The sequence below is a fragment of the Glossina fuscipes genome, unplaced genomic scaffold (genome assembly GCF_014805625.2).
Source record: "Glossina fuscipes isolate IAEA_lab_2018 unplaced genomic scaffold, Yale_Gfus_2 26, whole genome shotgun sequence".
Classification (NCBI taxonomy): domain Eukaryota; kingdom Metazoa; phylum Arthropoda; class Insecta; order Diptera; family Glossinidae; genus Glossina; species Glossina fuscipes.
Genome location: NW_023998421.1, coordinates 4,538,005 through 4,554,486, shown reverse-complemented (window position 1 = coordinate 4,554,486; position 16,482 = coordinate 4,538,005). Strand labels below are relative to the sequence as shown.

The window sequence follows — 16,482 nt, the reverse complement described above, 5'->3', positions numbered from 1 at the left end:
CTACGTCTAGAGAGGAAAGCTTGCGTATGCGTTTGTGTGTATGCATCTTATATATATATATATATATATATATATCTCATCTCTATATATATATATATATATATAGGTGTATTTGTGTGTGTTTAAATGCATTCATAAAAAAGTTTTGTCTGCATTATGCCAAGTGTATTAAGTTTATTTTGTGTAATTTACTAAACATCGCAGTTTTTGTTTTTTGTTTTATAGTACTTGTACTTGTTGTTGTTTACTGTTGTTAGCTGCCACTATTGTTATTATTATATTATTACTCGGCACATAAATAAAAAAAATATAAATAAATAAAAACATACAAAGCTTTTAACCCCTTAGATCGAATTTAAAATACCCATCTCTTAGGTGCACAACACTTCTTATAATAATGATATACAAGATATTAAATAAAAATATTTATTATACTGATATTAGTTTCTTACCATTTTAAAGAGAAGGTCAATGCAAAATGAGAAAAAGAAATTCGTAAATTTCATTGCGTCCTAAAAAATAATAAATTGTCTTGTGACGATAACAGAAGGACGACCAGAAGTAAAGCGTTTGTAAAATCCAAAGCTTTGCTTGTTAACTTATGCCAGTAGCTGCAAGATCTTTAAGCTGGCATTTTGCACTCAGCGGAGTAAACGGAGGCAGACAAGCAGACTGCAATAAACTCAATAAGGAATCTCTTTGCCCCTTACTAGGTTTGCGAAGCCAACTTCGCGCGAACCGCCAAACAAAGTGAAATATCTAACATACTTTAACTATGCTGAAGATGAAGGGTTTTAAAACGAATAAAAAAAGAAAAAAAAAAAAAAAAGAAGAGAAATGTGTAAAACAATGCCGCACATAATGTTAATGCGTTATTGTATTCTTTACTCGTTCTTGTTGCCATTACTGCATTCATCACCAGAGATTTTTCTGAAAGCCTTTACCATTATGTCTCTCTAGCTGCTTCTGTTTGGAATTTTTGTTGTTTTTGTTGTCGTTACTGCTGGGCTGTGTTGTATTACAGGCAAGTGTTTTCCTCACGGTTTTCAAAATGCAATGCATCAAAACACACAATTCATAATTTACATAGAAATATCCTTCTCTTTCTTTTTCCCTCATCTTTTTTCGCATACTTGTTATTTAATTTTTTAATTACAGTAATAGCAGGATATGTTGCTGTAAGGACTTTCTTTTACAAAATGATTCTAATAATATACAATTCACTTACTTCTTAATCCTGCTTGTTATTAATTTTAAACTTATTATTACAGCAATTAACGTAAAGAAAAGATAAATCCTTTGTCTTCTCAGCTTTTCAGTAACAAATTCAATCAAAGTTAAAAAAAAAAAAAATCATTTTTTATTTGTCATCAGGCGAATTTTTAATGTCTAATAAAAGACACTACTGAGTCAAGATACTTGCACTCCATACCTCTTATATCTCATACAGGGGGAATGGGGCTAGGGCTAGGGCTAGGTCATATATTTATGCAACTTAACCGCACCTCATCGGTAATTGTACAAGTTCAAGGTCCTGCACCCCAATAACAACAACGACGGTTATTTATAAAGAGTTCCGTTCTCTGGAAATTTTAACTGGATTTTGAGCTTCACTTCACAAGCGATATTTGATCTCGTATGCGTTCTTTTATGTAAAATTTTGTGTCCGTAAACGTGGTATTAACGGGCGGACGGATGAAGATGCCCATGTTTTGCGAATTTTTTAGAAATTTTTTGTCTCTGTTATATGACTAGTCACTCGGCGGATGTCTTGCAATATGGTGATGGCCAGAAAGAAGTGCGAGAAGAGAGAGAGAGAGGGAGTGCAGCGGCTACAGCCTAATGTATGCGTTGGCAAGCGTTACGGCTTTGCCGACTGAGGGAATTCACCACTGTTGTGGTCAAGTATGGTCGCAAAGCGCACTGAAATTTGAATCGGCGAACATCTGCTCGTCAGTCAGACGCATCAAATGGCTTCACTATAACAGAGAGAAGAGAAGCATTGTTTTCAGAAAAGGTTACTGGAAGAGAAGGAGTGGCATGTCTAGATAGATATTTATATGGGCGACTAAATTTAACAAAAAAACGGACAGAATACTATTAACTCAGTAAATTAGATTCACAGTAGAGTGTAAGCGCAAGCACTTTCAAATTATAGAAGGGCTTGTAAGTTAAGGTGCACATTAAATATTTATGCGATAAGTCAATCGCACTTTGCCATAGTGAAATGTTTAAGTTCACATGAGGACACCTTTTAAAGAAGAAGAACGTAAGAACGATTTTTGCGTACCGGCCTGTTTAAGAAGATTTCAGAATAAGGCTAAAGCGGTGAAAAATTGTCAAAATTCCCTGGAGAGGAAGCAACAGTAAACCTGTAAGCTAAATTAAAGGAGGCACTGTAAGAATTGCGTGAACTTGCGTGACTGATCTTACGTCTTTCCCCTTAAGTGAGTATATCGAAGTATTCAACAAGGTTGAATAAGTTTTAATTTCAAGAAAGTATCTACGTGAAAATGAAGAAATGATGTGTTTTCATTATTTAAGGCGCAAACTTGACTAATCTGCGAGTAATTGACATCCAAAAGGTGCATCATATGGCGAAACATAAAACGGAAGATCAATTATTAAAATACGTTGCCAAAAAGTTTAGTGTTTGTCTTCTTCTATACGTTAGACAGGTTATAAGTTCCACTAAGGGGGAGAAAGCATTGGTTCTTAAGTCCATAATTACCAACTAACTAATCTAAGACTTTGTTTTGTTGCTATCAATTTAAAATATATCAAAAATCTGCTGCATAGAGAATAACTAACTCGGCCAAAGAACATTATGGATTTTGGCCGCATGTAATAAATTTCGTATGGTTCATGGCCCCCATGTTCCATCATTTGAATTGCTCGCATCTGTATTACTTATGGAATAATACTATAAAGGAAGAGATAACACTTGCAGACATAATGGAAATTATACGCAAACATAACATGACCGCAGCCAGCATGCAAGCATAGAATGCCCGTTAACCTACATATGCACATAGTCTTGTAAGCTCATTGTTATGCTACTCCCTGGTACGTAAAAACGTCGTTGTTTATGTTGAATAAAATAAAGAAATTTTTAGATCACAGTTTTACAGGAAAAATACTAACAACAATAAGAATAAAAATGAAAAGTTGATACTGTGAGTATTAACTAAAAGGAATTGGTTAACGTTTGACTAAACGCTTGTAAAGTGAATAGAAAGTGAAAAATTAAAAGTACGCATTAGGAATACGTTGGAGGCGTCAAAGATATTGAATCTTTTAGTCTGTCTCTATAGGAAAATAAAATTCAATTTCAATTAATTTAAATTTGTTGTCTTATGGCGCTTGTTGCATAAACATTTTCTCAATCTATCTATCTAATGTCTATCCAAGCATCCATCATGAACTACATAACGGTCCCACACATATAATGCATGTGGTGTACACTAAAAGCTTTAATATATGTAGAGAATATTTACTTAAGGACACCGCATGCACAAGGTTTCCTCGCCTCTCCATCTTGATGTGTTTTTTTTCCATTTCCATACACACGTATACATATATGGCCGTATTACTTACATAGGTAGACACATATATACATATATATATATATATATATATACACACACACACACTTTTAAATGACACAATTGTTGACATGAACATTATGAACATTATCCCATTGTTATCTTTGTTTACTGCCACGTTTGCATACTTGAATATGCAGATATTGTATTTTAGCTTATAATAAGATCTTAAGTGCACTATGAGCTACAGCAGAATGTTGATGTAAATATGCATGCTGTTGTCTATGTATGTTAGTATTTTGCAATTTGCTTTTAAATTAGATTTCATGTTTTATAATAGAAATTAAATATAACAGTATCTATAAAATGTAGAAAATTTATGATAGTTTATTAATTATCCTTTTCGTTTCATAAATGTGTGGTCCATAATGTAATTTGTCCGCAAATATGATATACATTTAAAATTTTAATTAACATCACTAATTTAATTTGTAAAACAACGTCATTCAAAATATTTGAATCTAAGACGAATACGTCTGAATCCAATCCTTTGGAAAACCATAATTTCGGACAGAGCGTGCGCTTTCTTTAATTATATTCACACTTCCTAAATTGTTACTTTTTTTTAATAAAGGACGCGCTGATGGTTGATTATTTTCACACTATCAAATCATGAAGTTATTATTTACTGTGTTAGTAGTAGAAATCTTTCACATCTATGTAGAGTTTTTTTCGCCGGCTTATGCGCGTTTTTGTCGATTCTTCGGCTTTTACTATGTCTATGAAGCAGTGATTTTTGGCCAATGGAGACCCATCATTAGGGAAATTAGGATTTGGATCTATCAATATGACCCCGAAATATGCATCATTCGGGTGGATATCGCGCAAAGCTTTTAATGAGCAATATTATTTGAGTGTCATGAAGACGGTTAAGACGGTGATTTTCATTTAGAAGAATTGGTAAAGATTTGTCAGTTTCTTAGAAGTTTCACTTTATTTTTTGATCACAATATATTTAAAATTCCAAAGGAAAAAAATTGCAATCGAAAGGTGAATGTTTAAAGTTAATTTTCTCGAATAGAATTTGTTAAGTCATTTATATTCCCACTGGGATCTTGAATAGCGTCTAAAACTTGGTTTGCTGCATTTAATTGTCCAGACTTGCACTCACATCTGATCTGGACATTTAGAAGCTTGTGGGCTTCTTAAAAAAAAATTAGAATTTAGGTTTCTTAAGATTATTTACGTCGTTGACTCTCTTTGACATGGTCTACGGCATGCGTACAGACAAACAAAGCGGCCCAAAGTGGTCGAAATTGTGGAAATAAAAAATAGATATAAAGTTCAGCTCGCGATAGCTAATATGTGGATTATGTAGAAATATGCAAAGTATGCATGTGTGTTTAAATTTATTCGACCATTCAATATATTCACCTCCAGTAAGTAAGCAAAACTTAGCAGTCGGAAAGCAGTCCAAAAGTTCAACAAATTTTTATAAAAATATATGTAAAAAAAGGATTCAGATATTAGATAATGTCCCCAACCGCTTCTCTAGGCACTGCACCTTGGCTAAGCTTACTCAATGTAACTATAATTATGATCTGTTTAACCCGCTCAGAGTTGTTTGCAAGAACCTAAATGATGTCTATCACTTATTCTCATTATCGGATTGTTTAAAGTACATTAAAGCAACATTGCTCGCATGCGCGCAATTTACCTATGTCGTACTTAAACTAGCTCTTAACCTTAAAATGTCACGATGAGTCGAAAATGAGTTGTTCTTAACTATTATCGGTTGCCAAGCTTATGAATATTTGCGATGGCTTAGGGGTTCATTCGCGATTTGGTCCTGTACGGGTTGTGGGTGTGGCTCTGTGGCTAGTTGTGTACATGCTTTTTTTGCTTTTTTTTCCTTCCTATTTGTTTTGTTGTACTTATACTAAGTTTTAATATTAATTAATTTAAGATTTACTTTAAGAGTTAATTGAGTCAGAATTTTTAGTTGAGTTTCTTGTATAAATGGAATAAATTAAATAAATAAAAAAAATAACGGAAAAGTTATTTCTTAACACTCTGTTCCTTAAGTAATGTTATAGCATCAAATACAAACTAACCGATACGTCTTGATCAATATTTTCAGGGGCGACGATTCAATGACGACTACATTCATCGAAATTGGGTGCGAATTATCTGGAGAAACGTATCTTTTACGCTTCACACTTAGGCAATAGTACGATGCAATTTATAACTTACCCGGTATATTGTTATTGTTGGCTTTTGTAGTCTTTGTTAATAGTAACAAGGTAAAAAGGATCCACAATAAAATTTGGAAAGATGGCAATTGCAGCCAATGGCATATATTTTGTTGTTGATGCTGCTGCGTTTCTTGTTGTCTTAGCACAAATATTTTGTCGTTTGTCGTCGTTGTTCTTTTACTGGGCACTCGCAATAATTTCGTATTCGTTGCTAAGCAATTAAGTTGAGATTTTATTGTTGTTGTTGGTGTTTCGGGTACTTCTACTGTGTTTGGTACACAAAACTTTAACGTCTCCAGTATCGTGGATGTTGTGAACGTTCTTGGGGTCGCTATTGATTTAATGCCTCTTCGTGTTGCGCTTATCGCTTTTGGTTTATTTGGTATTATATGCAGACGTCGTATTTGATAATCGCTAACATTTGTTATCGTTTTTACAGTGTTTGCAATATTTTGTTCTCTTGGTATTGTTGCTGTTGTTGTTGTTGTTGTTGTTGTTGTTGTTGTTTTTATTGATGTTAATTTAGATGTTGCTGTGTTTGTGGCGAACGATGATCGCGACCGGCTTAATGCCTGACACCACCGGTAAGACCCAGGGTCCGCACACACGCCCATGCCTCTGGTCCCATAGTCAATGCCGCTAACGGATCTTCCTCATTGCAGCGGCGTCATCTATAAAACAACAAAAAACAAAATAATTTAATCATAATTTACATGACTAAAAAAAGTTATGCAAAATGAAAATCACAAATATCGTGCATCGTCAAAAGGATATTTGTCAACGAAGCTGAAAACATTATAGTGAACCACTTCTCACCACTAAGTACCCTAAATAACTTCGTTTAATGCAGTCATTCATATAGCGACCTCTAAAAATAACGATATTATATATGAAAACCGTTCTTAACCGATTTTGTCCTTGCTGTTTTGGAGCGGCGGTCACCAAAACATCTCAAAATTTGCGACATTTAGGTTGAACACAAGAAAACACGGCCGACCGACAGACAGATAGACAAGCTTGGACCGAATCAGAAAATGATTCTGAATCGATTGGTATATTAAAAGCTGACTCTAAAATATACTTATAGAGTGTCATGCGCGAAAATAAAAAAAATGTGAAATTTGATAAAGCGTGAATTGCGAGAGCTACGGTGCCTGATATTAACAAAAATTAAATGTTGCCACGAAAATTACTGAGAAGAAAATGAGTTGAAAAATTATCTCAATGATGGATAACTTCTTCTTTACGAAATCTTAGAGGGGCGTGTTAAAATACTCGATATTGTGCGTGCAAGAGGAGCGTAACTTTATTACATCGAATCTTAAAACACGGAAGAAAATTTGCGAATCAATATCGTTCAAATGTCTAAAGAAATGCATGTTATGCAAATGAATGTTTCTTCTTGTATACATTTAACAGAATTTATTTTAATTTTGGGTAAATGTTCTATATGATGTAATCTTCAAATAGTCGATAACTGGCAGCGTCTGCTGTCTCCACTTTTCTCTTAATGATTTTAAGTAGAGCTCAGTGCAGGTGCACAGTGTGTGAAGATTTTTCTTTTTGGGACACTTTATTCATTCCCGATGAATTGCACAAAATCTTGAATTTGCCCCAACTAATTAACTACTTGTCAATTATCATCTAACATGAACATAAAGATTTTCTGACTTGTGGGTTCGAACATAGTAAAAATTCTTCTGCGGTTGCAGATTACTTTCCTGCCATAACGTATAATAATCTTATAATTCTATAAAGAGAGTAAGTAGACCTATAACCCAATTTGATTAACAGAATTGGGTCACTATTTCAATTGACAAAAATATAATTGTTACGAACTAAAATTTGACATTCACCGTAATCAAGAGCATATTACACAGAGTATACGTAAAACATCATATAAGTTGAAAGGAAACAGAATTCATAAGCCACAGGCACATGATACTCCTCTTCTCGACTGTGGCGACGTACAACGTACGAAACTTATGAGAGTACTTTAGACGAATTAAAAACGATCCTTAATTTTAATGCGCTTGTGTGGTTGATTTTCCATCTCTTTTTTTACTTCATTAATAAGAATTATTTGCAAATAAATAATTTGCCAATAATGAGCTTTGAATGAATATGTGTAGTCAGGTATAGCGTCCACTCTTACATATTATTTTTGTTTTCGTTGATTTATCCATTAACAGAGAGCTATCGAATTGCATTTACCGGTAAAATGATTTCCTTTTGCGGCTTATGTGGAAAATTTGGTCAAATATCTCGTCACCAACAGAAACAACTGTGTGCTGTTTGTGCATATTTTAATTTCGGTGGCAGATATGACGTCGCTACGGTCGCATAGAAAACATTTCTGTTTGTAAAATCACTTCATTAGTAAGGAAATCCTGATCAAAATTGTCATCGAAATGCATCAATTGAAAATGCCACTACCATGCCCAACAACGTTACAGTTATCAACATCATCGTTATCATTATTTTCATCACCATCATCAGTATCACCATCGCCATCGCCATCGCCATCGCCATTGCCACCACCACCGTCACTGTCATCAATGTTATCGTCATCATCACCAACGTACTCGTTGTTGTCATCATCAAATACAACCACATGGGGAAATTCACCTTTATATGTCGGTATATATATGCGTTCTTGTATATGAAAATTAACTATTTTTTCTTTTACTTATTCCTCCCTGCCATCGTGTTTACAGGTTTTGCCTCATGTGTTGAGTTTTAAAACCATTTCTGCCAAAATGTAGATTTCATCATAACAGCAGTAGAAGAGTTTGTATATACGTGCTGTTATACTGTAGGTATATATATATATATATATAGATATATAGATATGCACTTGTTTGTGATTCATGTCAATTTCTTTCCCAAAAGAATATAAAAGTTTTAGAATTTGCAAAAATTTTCAACATTTATTTGAGCTAAAGTTTTTAGTGCGGTACAAATACTTACATATATATACGTATATGCGCACAGACGCCTATTTATACAATAGCTGCAAACCGTAACCGTGATGGCAGGATGACAGGCAGACAAATGAATCAAATATGTATGTGCGAATAAGTGTGTGTGTGTGTGTGCGTGTGTGTGTGCGTGTATGTGTGTTTCTTGCTAAGTGAAATTTACACATTTCCTGCTATGAAACGATATTGATGTTTTTGTCAAAAGTTTCCACATCCTGCATACATTCACACAAAGACGCCAAATACCGAAACAACAAACTGTTTCAATAGTTTCTTTTGTCCCCTTTCTTTAACAAATAGCTCTTTAGAGAATATTTTACATAAGATTCTTTTCCAACCGTACTTAAACACTGACACACACACACAAACACAATTACGCAAAAAAGCACATCAAATTATTGTTGTTGTCTTTTTTACTTTTTCTATTTTGTTTAGCGTGATGCTATGTAAAGAAGTTGGCCATTGGAACGCGCAAAAGGAATTTCAATTTTAACAATTTATTACGAAAGCACGATTGTGTGTGTGTGTGTGTGTGTGTATGCATGCTTATTTGTTGTTTTGTATATAACCTAAGTGTTTATGAGTGAGCTCAGCTCGATCAAATATAGGTTGGTTTAATTCTATCCATGCATTCCGTTTTATTATAGCTTTTTGTCATTTTACTATTTCCGTTTCCGCTTTGGGAACTCCATTCGTTATGCATATAATGTCACACAGAATTTGAAATTCCTCAGCATATAATGTCGTTATTTTGAAACATGGTGCATACATCATGTATGCATTGTCCAGGTATGTACATATATAAAACTATATGTTTGTATGGCTATGTATATGTATGTATATATGTATGCTATATATGTGTGTGTGTATGCGTATCCGTATACATGTGGCTGTGTACATGGGCATACAGACACATTTTATACATGTATTATTGTTTTGTCCGATCCATTTGGTTGTTTTCATTTCCAGACAAGAGCCCGTTTATATATGAATTTTTGCATATAAGCATAAAATCTATTTGCAAGAGATGTTTATTTCATTTTAAATTCATGTAGAGTTAAGTTTTAGCAATATCCTACTGGTTGTGAATTTTCATTTATCAATAAAATTAACAAAAGCAAAATATTTTCACACAAAAATATTGTTGACTTGACGATATGAAAAATAGTGTATATAGAAGCAAAAAACAACAAAAAATATAAAACGCAATTAGTTAAAAACTTGTCACGAGTAATCAATTATTTACCGTAAACGGATTATTGCAAAATTTTTTATTAGGCAGTCTAAAACACTCTCTATGCCTTAAAAAAGTCAAATGCATATTTTATTATTATATTTTTGATTTAATCAATTCACATACAACGTACCTCTGTTATTACTAAGAATAGCTTTTTTAGGAAGGTATAAAAGTCAAGTATATATGTACTATAGTTCATGACGATTGAAACATTTATTTTTGGGGATGTGAATAGCTAGCAAATGATTTACACCTTCTCCCGATCTAATCATATCTATCAAATTTGATTTTCTCATCTCCCCTTTCCGTTTAAAGTGAAGTTAATAACTTCATAAGGACTAGTGTTAGGATTACTTGGATACTGGTAAGTTTTTTTTTTTGCTTCTTCTAATTTTTCTTTCATACTTTTCACGACGATTAGGAAGTGAGTGAGGTACTTATGCGAATGCAGACGGTGGAATCCTTCTACAGGTGACAGCAGACATAAGAAGTCCAAGACAAAAAGCCACATGTCTTAAAATTTATGGAGAAAAATAGATATTAGGAGAAGTCTCAAACCCCAGTGTCGTTTCTATGATCGCGAAGTTTTGCTAGCGTTTCATTCGTAGCCATTTTCGGCGAGATGCTATTTTGCATGTAACTAGAAGAACCTGGACGGAGTGCATGTAGCATCAGCTAAAAGGCGTTCAGGAGTCTGAGGACGACAATTATCGGATGTAGCAAATTCGATAAATATGATGTATTAAAAGACAAACACGGTTCTGGTCGCTTCTTTTAGACTCACAACCTGATGACATTTGCTACCCGGCTCTGTTGAAGGAACATTTTTATACTGGTGATCTAGAAGGAACCTCGAATATTTTACAGCTTTATTTTAGCATGTGAGCAATGAGTAAAAATCTGATAGTTTTTTCTTTTAAAAACAGGTTTTTTCAATTTTTGTTGTATCGTGCGAATGTATCTCGGTTGATTTCACATAACTAACACATAGCTATTACTTTAAAAACATGGTTTTATAGGTTTATTGCCGTTGATGGCATATTACATTTGTAGCACTGTCACGTATTTGCGTATAATTCTTATATATTTTAAGATATATTTATTACCGTCAGGAAAGAAAGAAAAGTGGTTCTTATTAATAAAATATTACGTTGCTTGTAAACAAATTTTGTGTTATTGGTGGATTAAACGATATCGATTCCTCACATGTCTTATTTCTCATAATATATAAATGAGTTCAATCCGTATATTAATTTTATTTGAGTTCAATCTTTACAAGATATCTGTGTTTGCAGATATAAAAGTAGGTATTGCTTATACACATATGTTTATACATGTGGATTTTTTTTTTTTTTGTGTCATTCCCAAACAAACAACAATACATTACTCAGATTCCTTCAAACAATATCATCATATTCAATGGATGAAAAGAAAAATAGATGTGCAATAAAATGTCTCGAGTGATATGAAAAGCAATATGAAACAAATTCATATTGTAATATAAACGTAAACACTATTCTGCCTGCATTATTTAGGTTATCAAAAGCTTTAAGACATAATAACCAGTTTAAAGGAAAAACTTCCTATAAAACAAAAACAGGATTATAATATCTTCGACTTAACTTTAGCTAAACCTTTTATTATGAGTCTTATTATTTTTTTTTTTTTTCAAGAGAAACTTGTACAAAAATTTAACATTTTCTCTTAAAGCCATCCTTGTAGACCATAAATATTTAAATTTGTTTGAAAACAAGTATTTTGACCTTAGGTTATTCGTCGGAGATTACGAATTATTAATGAACATAGCTCAAAATATACAACTGTTTCCAGGAATTTCATTAGGCTTCTTTTCCTTTTTTTAGCTAATGAGTCTATGGATAGCTTGAATTAAGACAAACGAAGTGAAGACAAGAGTACTTATATTGGAAATTCATGTTAATACGGTATATGGGAAAAGCTAGAAGAGAGAATAATGCATTTAAAGAAGAGTAAATAAAGGATTACAACAGATGAAAACACCTTCCACAAAATCAATAAGTAAGAAAATTACATTTGGCTAGGTTCGATTCGTCTAGGGTATAATTGCAAAATGGATTATTTCAATTTTCATTACAATAGCTTGTGAGCAATAAGCAAATAACGCATATTTTGTTGCGATTCTTTTGAGCACAGAAGTGTTCCCAGTTTACGTGATACTGTAAGCCAATTGTAACCTTCCAAATTTGAAGCTAGTGGCCAGAGGAATGTTTACCATACAGATTACGCGAAGACAGACCGACAGACGCACAGACAAACAATCTTAAATCGTTTCAGGATTTGATGTTGATCGAGCTTATATCTCTCTTGTTTTCAAGAACTGCCTCCTTTTTGTCTTGGAGAGTAAAGTCAAGAAGTTAACGCTTGTCTCTTAATAGCATTTATAACGCTTTGACAGATAATACTGTCCAATATATGATTTTATCTACTAAGTAGCCAACTCTTTGTATAGGACTTAGTCTGAAATTTTCCTGTTTCTGAAGCTAACTTTGCTTACAACTTTGAAGAAGGCGCCTGCACTCAATTTAAAACTAAGTAGGAGAGTATCTCCTCGAAAGCTGAATTTAATACCTCAATAAAGTAGAATTAGAAAAGCCTGCGTCAAGAGCTGTTATATTTTATTGCTAGAGATACGAATTAATTTGCAGGCAGTAAAATAAATTTTTACGGCTGAGTTATTTTTTTTTTTTAGCAATTGTGAATACTTTTGCGCTCGTTAAAAAGAGAAAGAGAGGGAGACGCGTATTTTCTATGGCTGTGAATAAAAAGGTTCGCAGCACAAAAGAACACCATTTGGAAAATATCTAAGCAATAAAGTTTAGCGTACATAACGTATAAGCAACATTTAATTGAATGATACGATAATTGCTAAACGGGTGTTGTTGTCATACGTTCACATTTAGATTTCTATAAACAAGCAATAATATTATTTCTTTAACAGCTTTCCTGTAACATACTTTTTGGCTAAAATATTTTTTTATTACTTTGAATTTCGTAACTTGAGAGAGCGATGGTTTGAACTTCGAATTTGGTAACTTGAGAGAGTGATCAAATTCGAATTCGAATATATTACGTGCGCTTAGATAAGAAAATCGAAAAATTAAAGAGAAAATAAAACAAATATGGAAATACCGGTATAACTTAAGTAAGACAAGTTATTGGCATAAACACCTTCAGGTAATATTTTCAATTTACAATACATTTTTTAAGTTCCCTTTTTCTCTCTTATTTTACTTTTGCAAAAATGTTGTTTTTCCTCAACATGAGTACAAACACCCAAAAAAGCGCAAACTACGAAACTCATGAGAATATTAAAAAAAAAAAAAAAAAAAAAATAGCTAAAAAGAACAACAACAGCTTGCTTGTGTTGAAGACAACTAGTCAGACAAGCAGCCAGCCAGCTATACGGGCGCCGAATTTTTGCAATATACTTTTCGGTGCAATGACTGGCTAACAAATTTATGTAATAAGCAAAGGAAACGAAAAAAAATAAACATAAAAATAGAGAGAGAGAGAGAGAGGAGAGAAAAAGAGGCCACAGAGTTCATGTAGAAAATATCAGATTATTACACAAAAACGAATTACTTATACGAATAACTAACCAATCATTGCTTTAAAAAGAATAAAGAAAAATAAAAGTTTTTACCGGTCTTCCGCTTATCAAGCAGAAAGAAAAACATAAAGGAATCATTTTTTATTCTGATTTATTTAATTTGTATTAAATGTACAACATGGTTTCATGTCTACAAGTTTATAAAATTTGTCTACGGAATCGTCTTTTGCAGTGACCTCTGCATATATATATGTATATATATACTTCATTTAGATAAGTGAACCAGATAATGGATTGAACCAGATTTAGTCCATCCAAAATCAAGTCTCCAGAAAACAAAACACTACAAATTTGGACATGATAGCAGCAATTCGACCGAGTGAAAATTAGTCCAAAATTAATTCGAAATCTTTTACTTGCTTATTTTCATTCTAATGGAATAAGTTTCATACAAGGGACTATATTTTTTTATCCTCTGCTCGGTTACATTTGCTTTTGTACAGTATAACTATTGGTTAAATATTGTTAAAAATATTTGTATCTGCTATTGTGATACTTGGTTTTAACCAGAGTCACCTTTTTATCCTATTTCAACTTCTGACGTCGTTTAGAGGCTTAAACACATTCTCAATTTTTGCGCATGGAAGCTTTCGCACCAGTTACAAAAATAATGTAAATTTTTAATTTGAGACTTACCCGAGGAAGTGTTGCTCTATGCTTCAGAGTTTTTCAGGAATTGCATAAACAAGAGACTGTTCCGTTTGTGTAATAATAACATTATACACGGTTTTCTCTCGAACCACCAACGTAAAAAATTATTGCAAAATATTCCTCTCTATCTTCCTCTTCATTAAATAAATTTTACGGACACGTCCGATCTTTCAGAGAAAGTTCTTCATTTCAATCCTATTACTATGTATTCCCTCTTGCTCCTTAATCTAGAAGAAAAAGTCTTTACACCATCAAACTTCTGGATTTAAAATTCAATGAGAAGAAGCAGAAGCCTCTGTGGATGGAAGTAATATTTTTGGATTTTTTTTATTTTCCTTTCTTAAAAAAAAAAAAAGTTCATCAGTTCAACTTTTTGTTTTAAAACTGTCTGCCGCATTCTGATACCTTATATTGTGTGCACAAAGTAACTCAAGCGTGAAATTGAAAAATATTTATTACTTTCAGATGATGCTCAATTCTTGCAATTGAAACAAAATAAAAAATACTTTAAAAATGAGGAAAATATACAAAAAAAATTAATACTAAACAGTAATTAGAGCATGCCAGAGAACCTGATTGTCGTTGTGGGTTTGATTTCGAGAAATGACATAAAACAAAACAAGAAAGAGATCGTTTCCGCCGTTTAAAATATCTTTTGATACCAATTGCACAATGATTACCAACTCTTATGAACGAAGAGTTTTTTATGCATATAGTTTGCAAGCTTTAATAGGCTGACAATTTTTATATTTGCCGCATGTCTATCTAGTTGTTAGACTCAGTTGTCCTATGTTTACTTATAAGCGAATGAATAGTCGTCAAGCTTATCTAGCAACTTCACATCTTAAAGAAAAGTATTTCCCTATCATCCCGAGGAAAATTTATTCATTTAAGGTTTAACTTACTCATTTTTTAAACTTAAATTTCACCATAAAATCTTACAATGGAATGTAACGCTTACCCCAATTGCCAACGAATATAATCTTTACAGAAGGTAGTGCAATGATGTGCTACAAAGCCTTTGATGTACTCTTTCAGGTTCACACGTTGTTGTTGTTAGCAAAATTCTCTATTTGCATAGCAATTTTTGTGCAAAATTATTCAAATGGAAAATGGAAATTGGAAATATGGACAGACATAATAAGAAAAACAGACATATTTACAATTTAAAATTTACGAAGACGGCCGTGAAGGGGGCTTAAGACTCCTTCGGATAACGTCGACAAACGAAATCAATAGACTAAAAATCCCGCAGTTTGAGCTTGAGGTATACAGTTTAAACCATGACATGTTTTTCTCCGAAACTTTCCCTGCTACATGAACTGATATTTTCAACATAAAGAGCATATATTTGCATGATGCTGATCAAACCCGTCGTCTATTTGGTCGGCATTAAATTTAAAGTTAGTGTGATTGAAATCATAACTTAATGGACGGCGTTTTGAGTTCTTTAACGGACAACGCTTAAATTCCGTTTCATGAAATGAACTTAAATTCCGTTTCGTGAAATGGAATAAGCTGTCCTTGCTAGTTAAACGCGAAATTATCTTCGCGACTTTAAATGGAATTTATGAAAAGAACTCGCCATTACTCACTCTTGTTGTCGATCAGTCCACATCATCTTACATTAGTAAAACGATAAAATATGTTTTGAGAGAGCCTCACAAAGAGCAAAATTGAAAAGAATTATGCTTCTTTTTTTAATCAATTTTATTGAACCCATGTATGAGCCGTTCTCGTCGATTAGGGTTTGCCATTTTCTCAGCTAAACCATTAATGCTGGACTGGAATATGTAGGAATCAAACTATGTTTACATGTTTCTCGCGAGATCAGCCTTAGATAATTAATTAATTGAACTCCGCAGGAAAGGAAACAACTGATGATGGGGCTCGGGGCAAGATCCGAGCTTTAAGAATATCTAGATATTTGCTCCGTTAAATGTGTACCAAGGCAGCTAATCAATTTGGAAAACATCCTTTCCAAAAGTGTCCAGGATACCAGTGCTTCTTTTTTCCTCCCTTTACACACATTTAATAAAAATTAATTGAAAATTTATGTTAGCTGAGAAATTCCCGAGATCTTCATTTTTAATCCAAGTACTTTAATAGTTTTCCTGTGCATATTTAAATTGTGTGCTGTTCTTCCCAGACACTATAGACATTT

At 33.1% G+C, this 16,482-nt stretch overlaps 1 protein-coding gene across 4 annotated transcripts in view; it reads right to left on the bottom strand.

The window, feature by feature from the left end:
• The window catches only part of LOC119635293 (protein turtle), a 144,302-nt gene that overhangs the window by 106,979 nt on the left and 20,841 nt on the right, over positions 1-16,482 (bottom strand). For all 4 annotated transcript variants that reach the window (XM_038030036.1, XM_038030037.1, XM_038030038.1 and 1 more), the window contains exon 2: positions 5,799-6,471. In XM_038030036.1, coding sequence (XP_037885964.1) covers positions 5,799-6,414 — 616 coding nt within the window. In that variant the 5' untranslated portion in view covers positions 6,415-6,471. The remainder of the gene's footprint in view (positions 1-5,798; positions 6,472-16,482) is intronic.